Source organism: Chiloscyllium punctatum, chromosome 11 (assembly GCF_047496795.1).
Source record: "Chiloscyllium punctatum isolate Juve2018m chromosome 11, sChiPun1.3, whole genome shotgun sequence".
NCBI classification, from domain to species: domain Eukaryota; kingdom Metazoa; phylum Chordata; class Chondrichthyes; order Orectolobiformes; family Hemiscylliidae; genus Chiloscyllium; species Chiloscyllium punctatum.
The window spans coordinates 38,835,720-38,845,858 of record NC_092749.1 but is presented as its reverse complement, the minus strand read 5'-3'; the positions used below and the strand labels follow the sequence as shown (position 1 = coordinate 38,845,858).

General features: G+C 38.1%; 1 protein-coding gene across 1 annotated transcript in view; it reads right to left on the bottom strand.

Moving 5' to 3' along the window:
* Positions 1–3,035: 3,035 nt before the first annotated feature.
* The window catches only part of epas1b (endothelial PAS domain protein 1b), a 142,029-nt gene continuing 134,925 nt past the window's right edge, over positions 3,036–10,139 (bottom strand). Inside the window, exons 13-15 of the mRNA XM_072580651.1 lie at positions 9,683–9,794; positions 7,241–7,370; positions 3,036–4,904 (exon numbers count right to left, since the gene is read on the bottom strand). Coding sequence (XP_072436752.1) covers positions 4,753–4,904; positions 7,241–7,370; positions 9,683–9,794 — 394 coding nt within the window. The 3' untranslated portion in view covers positions 3,036–4,752. The remainder of the gene's footprint in view (positions 4,905–7,240; positions 7,371–9,682; positions 9,795–10,139) is intronic.

The window sequence follows — 10,139 nt, the reverse complement described above, 5'->3', positions numbered from 1 at the left end:
GAAATTGAAGATTGGAATCTATCAAGAATGCCTAAATGATTTAGACCTTTACTCAATGTAGGAGCAGATGTTGGAATCTGAACTGAAAACAAAGCTTGCTGAAGATCACAGTGAGTCAGGCAGCATCCATGGAGAGAGAGCAAGCTAACGTTTGAGTCAAGATACCTCCTCATCATAGTTTCAAAGAATGAGGGTTAATCTTATTGAAACATAGAAGGTTCTGAGGGGGCTTGACAGGCTAGATGTTGAGAAGATGCTCTTCACTAGTGGAGAGTATCTCAAACTAGGGGACATAGTTACAGAATAAGGGACAAACATTCAAATTTGAGATGTAAAGGAATTTGTTCTGTCAGAGGATATTGTATGTCTGAGATTCCCTTCCCCAAAGAGTTGTAGAGAATAGATCACAAAATATTTAAAGAGAAGGTGGATGGGTTTTTGAAATACCAGGGAGTAGGCAGCTGTGCTGATCTGGCACAAAACAGCCAATGGCACAGTGAAACCTACAGCACATCAGCCATGATCTTGTTGAGTGGTGGGCAGGCTTGAAGGACCAATGAAGGGCTTTTGCCTGAAACGTCAATTTTTCCTGCTCCTCGGATGCTGCCTGACCTGCAGTGCTTTTCCAGCACCACTCTAATCTAGACTCTGATCTCCAGCATCTGCAGACCTCACTTTTGCCTTGAAGGACCAAATGGCCTATTTCATACATCCTTATGGATTGTTTTTCCCCCCATTTCTTTTGGCAGGAAAGGCAGTGAGGAGTTAAAACGTACCCTCATCCACCAGGGACTCCTTGCCCTCATAATATAGTGGGTACCTGCAATATGTATTCATATTAGGTGTCTTGTCTCTGACCCTCTGTTTTTCTGTGGGTCTAATGCCACAGGTCAATGCTAGGTACTTGAGCTAATACAGTTTCTTTTTTGATGTCTAGTTTTTCCTGTTTCTTTTACTGATTGAAACAATGAGTGCTGACTGATGAATTGCATATTCTGGATCAGCTCTGACTGTAACTTGTAGCATAATAAATCAGGAAATACAGTTCTTCATGCAGTCTTTCATTGCAAGTTCACATTTTAAAAAAGACATTCTGATTATTAGCATGGTTAAACATATAGGGTGTGCAGATCACCCTGGAGAAGCCAGGTATGCTGCATTGGTTAACCAAAAAACAAAGGAAAGAGCTGCCGAAGCTGAAAAACAGGAAAAAAAAAATTGAAATTGCTAGAAAAACTCAGCAAGTCAGGCAGCATCTGTGGAGAGAAATCAGAGTTAACATTTTGAGTCCAATGATTCTTCTTCAGAACCAAAGGAAGATCATTGGTCGTAAAATGTTAATTCTGCTTTCTTGCTACAGATGCTGACAGACCTGCTATATTTTTCCAGCAAGTTCAGTTTTAGAATCTGCATTGGTTGAAGGAACGAAATACAGTAGCAATATAGCCTAACATTTCTAGAATTCAGTGAATATATATAGCACTCTGTTTAAAGATCAAGTATGCATTTCACAATCAGCACTTCCTACTGCCACACAATGAAATCTCTTACACTAAAAGCTCTAAGATAAATAGAATTCATTTATGTCCAAGCATTTGTGTGTTTTTTGAGCTGGGAGTCATAAGCTCCTGCTTGTTGCTGGTTTTTTTACTCTGATTATGTGCTTCACTGAGTGAAGTGGCACCATCATTTAATAGAAGCATAGTCAAATAGACAGTTGCATAGGACACAAGTGCCCCAAAACAATGGCTGATACTGACGACCTGCCTTGTGCCAAAGGCATTCACAGCATGTTGCAGCACAGAAATAGATCATTCAGTCCGAGTCTATGCCACTATTTTTCTCCATTTGAATCACCAACTATCCCGTTCACTCCTAATACTGGCATTCAGAATTGAAAAGGGATCAGGCTACAATGGGAACCTGGGGAAACAGATCAAGATCAAGGCAGGCATGGACTAGGGGGCATGGGCTAGCAGGCAGGCAGGCCAGAGTAGGGGAGATCCAAATGTAGGAGAAGAATCTAAAAGGATCTCCTAAATCATTTCCCTTGGCCTAGATTGTTTCTGTTGTCAACAGATGAGCTATAGCTAGTTCTGTGTTTAAAATAGTTGGTATGTCCCATGTGTAATTGTGGCATTTAACTTGGGTTCATGCCCCTTTGCAAAGGGTAATCTTTCCATGCCTGAATCGGGCAATGAGAAATTGCTTGAGGCAGGACTGTGAAACAAGTATTTCCCTGATTTGACTCCTTTTTGCAGTTTCCCAGCAGGCTTGGATGTTAAAATTGGTCCTCATATCTTTATTATGCCCCTGTGAATTGCCTGGAGATGTTTTCCAATGTTATAGGTGCAATAAAGATACATATTCTTGTTACTATGTAATTTGCAGCAAACATAAAGGCAATTCCTTTCAGAATTTTAAATAACACACTGAAAGTTAATCGGGGAAGCAGAGTAGATCTTGAGGGAATTGAGAAAAAAAAAGCAGGTGCGGCAACACATAACATTCTTGTACACATGCAACTTTCACCAGGACTGCATTTGCTGGCCCAAACATTGATTCTTGGGTGTGTCAGATGAAAGCAGTTCTACTTTTCAAAGAAGGTCAGGATGCTCTGCTGCTTCTTACTTACCCACAGATTTAATTTTGTGCCCTCTGCATTGGTTTCTACTCACTTGACATTTTTTCCTTCACAGGCTCTTCTTCCCTTACCCACCTTCTCAGAAGCTATTGTTGAGAATCTGTTTTGATTATAAAATAATTTCTAAAAACTGAAACATACTTGCAAGACACGTGGACACATCCTTTGAGGAAAAACAATGTTTTACACATTCTGAATTAAACAAATTTTGGCTTAAAGGAAACTACACTACTGGGGACTGATACTTGTTTTGCCAGGTAAAGTGGCAAATAGCTTTGTGCTTTTGGTACTTTCTTTATGTCCCCTTTTATTCCTATTATGTATCATGGCTTTGCTTTTATGAGTCACAAAAAGAACAATAGAAGGCAAAAAAAAATCAGCACAAGTAATGTTGTGACATTAAAGATTTTATGTTTTAATAAGCTACTGGTGTCAAAAATACATTACCTCATTAGATTAAAATTTCCCATACAGAATAAGATATTAAAAGCCAAGCCGTACAGATATTAAATATTTGTAATAAAAACTATGGCTGTTAATATTAGAACTGAAACACTGGCATAATATTTTAGCAACATGCTTGCGTTGTCTATTTAATTTGAGACTGCATCAAGCTTAAAAACCTGAAAAGTTTGCTGCAACCCTAACCCTCCAAATGCATTAACGTTTTTTAGCCATAAAAAAAAATGGTTCTTCAACTTCAAATTCATTGTACCATGATACTTTCCTTTGTTTTTAAGAAGTAACTCTTGGTATTTAATTCCTTTAAATGTTTCATTCAGGTTAAAAAAAAATCAGTGTTCAAAACTTGTGGCATTTGAAGGGTTCCCAGCAATGGAAAAATAGCTTTATCATTGAAAAGTATATGTATTGAGGTCAAACCTTTTCAGTCTGTTGTAAGTGTGGCCCTGTTGAAAATACAATGGGGATGAAGTATCAAGATATAATGTTACCCTCTGTAGAATGCCCTTATAAAGGGAAATGTGAGCTCAATGAATGAATCAGAAAATTTGAAATATGAGGCTCCATTGTTTTCCAATGACAGTGAGAATTGACCATTTTAAACCTCAAATTTGAGACTTTTTGGAAATATTTTGCCATTTTTTTAATACAGTAAAATTTAAAACATCTCCTTGCAAAGGCCTTATTTATCTCACATACTGCATAAAGGTTTGACTTTAGTTCAGCAGGTCCCACAAAGATGCACAACAGGTCGACAGAATAAAAGAACTGTTATACCTGACCAAAGAAAAAAATACAACTAAATATACTTTAAATCTTTTACACTTGTGTTTTGATGTATTCTCTTACTGTGCATTGGATATGTAAAATATTCCAGGTTTTTTTTAATAAAACATTAATACTAAATTATTGGCAGCTTGCCTTTTTCAAGATGCCCCTAGGTTACCACTGACCAGAATACCAATTGTATGCAAAACCAGCACTAAGTAATAAAATGACGCTTTAACTTGATTATATGAATACAAGTAGAAATCCATTCTCTTTCTGCTACTTGAAGTACCAGTACAAGATTAACATCAAAAATCTATAAATCTTTAAAAGCTTAATATTTAGTAAATGAACAACCAAAAAAAAACAAAGCTTATTGAAGCTACAATGTGCAACTGAACAAAATGTCCACATACAACAAATTTGCTTTCTAATATAAATTTTTAGCCATTAGTATTTTAATTCACTGAGCATCTGTAGGAAAAAAATAATGGAACATTTTAATTGTCTTAAAAAAATTAAGTGCATTTCTTTCAACACAAGAAAATAGCTGCTTTTTAATTGAAAGAGAGCAAGTAGAGAATTAGAAAAGAACAACATAATGCTACTGGAAAAAAAGAACTGAGAACTTGTTCTCAAAATGAACGATGTTTTAGTTGAAAATTGAGAAACATTAGACTTGATTGATGTGAAGCTATAATGACAAGAATAACAGAATACAGTTTAATTTACGAAAAGTTATTAGGCAAAGATGTGGACATGTTGAACAAATAAGTGATTCCTTAAACTACATGTCGATAATAGACTACTTGCAAAATATATCTTTAGAAACTGAAGCAGTTATCACAGTTCAGGCTAGTGGTTTAATGCAGAACCATTTAAGTTGCTTGGTCGAGCGCTCTAAGCAATTCACGTCCGTGCAGAAGTGTTGAGTTCCCTACTACAGGTGCGTTGACTTCACAGTCATATCTTGTTAACTCTGGCAAGGAATAAGCAAGGAACGTTGAACCCAAAAGACGGCTTGCCACTCCTGTTGTGATAAGAATGTATAAAGAAACATTTATATTATGATTTAAAATATGTTGCACCAAACATTATATTGGGAAGTATTGACTTGACTATTCGGAATATAGCACACCTCATTGTTTGTGCAGTCCCAACAAATGCAAGTGAATGACGGAAATACTTAGGATGAATATTTTTAACGGGTGAAGAGAAAAGTAAATACGATGAGGTAGAAATTGGGGTGCACTAGAGGACAAAAGATCTTTCTGTGGCTTGCTGTGACATGGTTCACCTGAATGTCAGCCAACTATTTCAAAAAGCTTAACCTCAATTTTGACCTTTGAGTGTTGCCAAAATTTGCCATGGATTACTGTTGAACCAACTTCTGAACTGAACAGACTTTTAAACACGCTGAATTGGTTACTTGCAGTTCATGGGCACCCTAACTTGGCTCAGGCCAAATGGCCCAGGGCAGGATGGTGCCAAGAACCAAGCATGCCAACGGGCAGCAAATAATTCCGTATTCACCCACTTCTATTGAGGTCTAAAAATTCAACCCTTTGAATTTGTGCATTCATGTAAAATGAGTGACAGTGGGCAGCTCTCACTAATAGTGAGCTTTGAGACAGCAAAACTTAATTAGTTGGGGTGTCATTGGGCTTGATATCCTGCATGCTCCCCCCACCTCCACTGGAAATAAGTTCTGGCCAGAAGACTTATGGCCAACCTTCCCTCCCCACTGCCAATTGAGGTTTTTAAGCCATTTAATGACCTTTTAAGGGCCTCATCCTGCTACCAATGAGATTAAGCCAGCTGTAGGCAAGCGTGTAGGGATTAGACCATGGAAAGGGCTCTATTAAGAGTCACAATCCCTATCCCTACTATTCCCTCTTCCCGTGACCCCATGTTCCATATCTGAGACCTGGGTCATTCTGCAATCCTGAGACATTTTGCCCACTGACCAGCCTCTGTTTGGCCTTGGTAGTTGAGACTGCCACTCCTAGGGTCTTGAATCTAGGGGAAAGCTTGGTTCGTAAATACGGACAGGAATTCCTAGAAGCATAGCATTCCAACCAGAGCTCTATCAACAAACACATTGACTTAGATCCCATTTACTACCCCTTGAGAAAAAGATCAGTAAATGATGTCATCACAGGAAATTACATCGCCAACCCAAGGAAACGTAAACACATATTTATAGTATGGTGACAAAATGTCTGAAAACAAACCTTCCAGCTCAGTGAGCAAAGCTACATCCAGAACCTCAACCTGAGCTATAAATCTTCTCAAAATCTCACTGGCTCTCAGCCCTGACATCTCAATAAGATTCCACTCAGTGGGTTGGTATGTCATTTTACATATCTCTATTTTTCTGTTTCCCTTGTGGTTAATGCATTCAGTATCACCCTGTTTACAGTGATTGCACCAGGGCAACATCTGATCAGCATTTTTATATTGATCTTACTATTATTATTTTCTTAAATGTCATGGTCAGAGCATTGAGTATATGAGTTGGGAGGTCATGCAGCGGCTGTCCAAGACATTGGTTAGGTCACTTTTGGAATATTATGAGCAATCCTGGTCTCCTTCCAAAGGAAAGATGTTGTGAAACTTGAAAGGTTTCAGAAAAGATTCAGTAGGATATTGCCAAGGTTGGAGGATTTGAGCTATGGGGAGAGGTTGAATAGGCTGGAGCATCGGAAGCTGAGGGGTGACCTTATAGAGGTTTATAAAATTATGAGGGGCATGGATAGGGTAAATAGACAAGGTCTTTTCCCGGGAGTGGGGGAGTCCAGGGAAAAGATTTAAAAGGGACCTAAGAGGCAACTTTGTCACGCAGAGGGTGGTACGTGTATGGAAGGAGCTAGCAGAGAAATTGGTGGAGGCTGGTACAATTACAACATTTAAAAGGCACCTGGATGGATATATAAATAAGAAGGGTTTACAGGGATATGGGCTAAATTCTGGGATATGGGACTAGATTAATTTAGGATATCTGGTTGGCACAGACGAGTTAGACCAAAGGGACTCTTTCCGCGCTGTACATCTCAATGACTAGATGAATGTTTGGATTTCAGTTGCCAATTCAATTTGTTACTTCCATCATTTTAAAGAGTGGTAGTTGCTGTGGTAAGAGTCACCAGCAAAGTTGAATTTGAGTTGTAAACCAAATTAATAAACACAATATATACAGGGCAATATATAAATTTGCATTTTCTATTTGAATTTCTGCTTAGTAAATGCAATTATGGATGATTTTATGTTTAGTAAGCCAGGAAATAAATAATTGAAGGTGATACAAGTTAAAAGGGATTGAATACAGAAAAGGATGTAGGCAGGTCTGGAACATTCCGTTCTTACCTGTAAGTGACCCTGAACTCCAGGACTTTTTCTGTGTTAATGGGGAATTATTTTCAGATTTAATGCTCTTCATTCTCTTCCATAGCATCTGTGAAGTGTGACTCCTTGGTGAATCTTCACACAGAGAGTCCTTAAAGTGAATTAGAACATCAGTTCATTCAAATCCATTTAATTACATAGTACAGATACAATTGTACAAGTTCGAGTCTTTTGGAAATCTTAATATACCACATCAACTCACTCAACATTATCTACAATGCTAGATACATGCTCAAAAAGCTCCAGTGAGTTTGTCAAACATGACCTCACTTTTGTAAAACTATGTGGTTCTGTCTTATGATACTGTGATTCAATTAACACATTAGTTCAATCTGGATAAATGCGAGGTATTGCATTTTGGAACGACAAACAAAGATAGGATATAAACAATTAATGGCAGGGCCTTGGGTAATGTTGTAGATGAGTGATCTTGGGGTTCAGGTACATAATTCTATGAAATTTGTATCACATATAGAAGGGTAGTTAAAAAGACATTTTGGCATGGTCACAGTCATTGCTCAGTCCTTTGTGTATAGGAGTTGGGAAGTCATGTTGAGGTTGTACAGGACATTGGTGAGACCTCTTCTGGAATACTGCGTCCAATTCTGGTCACCCGGTTATAGGAAAGCTATTATTAAGCTGGACAGGGTGCAGGAGAGATTTACCAGGATGTTGCCAGCTGCAGAAGGTTTGAGTTATAAAGAAAGGCTGGGCCTTTTCTCACTGGAGCCAAGGAGGTTGAGAGGTACAGAAGTTTATAAAGTAATGAGGGGTATAGATAGAGTTAATGGTAGTTGTCTTTTCCCTTGGATGGGAAAAAAGTGAGGACTGCAGACGCTGGAGATCAGAGCTGAAAATGTGTTGCTGGAAAAGCGCAGCAGGTCAAGCAGCATCCAAGGAGCAGGAGAATCGATGTTTTGGGCATGAGCCCTTCTTCAGGCTCATGCCCGAAACGTCGTTTCTCCTGCTCCTTGGATGCTGCCTGACCTGCTGCGCTTTTCCAACAACACATTTTCAGCTTTTCCCTCGGATGGGTGATTTCAAGTCTAGGGGACAATTTTAAGATGAGAGGAAAGAAGTTTAAGAAAGACATGGGGGCAAATATCTTACACAAAGGCTAGTTCGGGTGTGGAATGAACTTTCTGAAGAAGTGGCATAATTACAACGTTTAAATTATATTTGGATAAGTACATGAATAGGAGAGGTTTGGAGGGACATGGGCCAGGTGCACGCAGGTGGGATAATTTAACTTGGGATTATGTTTGCCGTGGACTATTTGGATCAAAGGGTATGTTTCTATGCTGTATGACTCTATGTTAAGATTTTTTCAGTAATAGATCACAACATTTTTACAATGGCTAATATTAGGCCAACTGGCTTGTGGTTCCCAGTTTTCTCTCTCTTTCCTTTCTTGATTTGCAGTGATACATTTACTGACTTCCAATTTGGCGAGGCCATTCTAGAATCCAGAGAATTTTCAAAAATCATAAGTGCATCCACTATCTCAGCAGATACCTCAATCTAAGGATATAAGAGATCAAATCCTGAAGATGTGTTGGTTTTTAGTCCCTTAAGTTACTCTATTATGTTTTCTCTGCTAAGATTAATTACTTTAAGTTCTTCACTTGTATTATTCTTTAGATTCCCTTTGACTTCTACTTTGTAACCTATATCTTCCCTAGAGACAAACTGAACATATATTTGTTCACCATCTCTACTATTTTTTCATTCCCCATGGTAACTTTTATCTTTTATTTTATTACCCTGGCCGGTTTACTCTCCTATTTTCTATCATTTAATCAAATTTTAGATCCCTTTTTGCTGTTTTTCAATTCTTATAATCCCCATACTTCATACTGCTACAGGTAAAGCAAAATGTAGTACGACTTAAATTGTTTAATATTATATTATGTGATAAACATATTTTATCAAACTATGAAATGCAAACTTGTTTGATGACAACGGAAATTGGGTTAATAAAGGTCTACATGAATCTTCCACCTTTAAACATTGCACTGGATTCCATGTTTGGAACTCACTTCAAGTGAGTTAACCTAAACCTGATTCAAGGGCACATTCTTAAACTCTGCATGACTAAGTTAATTTTAACTTGTTGCTTTGTCTTAAATGGCTGCGAATGTTGATAAGATGGCATTTTATTTGACAGTACAAAATACATGAAACTGGTCATATAACCATTGAAAATAATTTGAGTATTTTAGCCTCTTCGACTTGAGTTTACTCTTTGAGGTTTCTGAAAATCATACCATAGGCTCGTATCAAAGCACTGTGCCACAAAGGTCACATATTATCACTGGCACCTGACTGTTCAACAAATTAAATATCAAAATGAAAAAAGCATTTTGAAAATGCCCACTCCAAATTTTTTGCAAATGAACTTACTGGTTGGAATATCTGCTCTCCAAAGTCCAGCTGCCGTTTGCGTTTTAGGTTGGTTCTGAGTATCATTTCGTTGGTAATGTCTTTCCCATATTGTCCAAAGTTGTCCAGAGATCTAAACCAAGCAGTAATATGGTATGAGAAACACTTTTCCAATCCTCTCCCCTCTCTTTCTCTATTCTGAAGACACTGGCATTGAAATTGGTCTTCACCAGTTGAGCAAGGTGGCCTCGTAACAAATTGGCAGACCAGTTTTCATTTCCACTGCCGTTTGGCAATTGGCTCATTTCACTCCTATTCATTCCTTGGTTCATTGGTTGTTGATCTCTCAAGGACTGCACTGCTGAAGACATAATTCTTCATTTGAAACTCTGGAGAGTGTGTGCTAACAAAATAGATGACTGTGAGAGATGCTGCATCAAAGCTTGAAATCATTTGAATTCAGTCTCTGCTTCAGGAG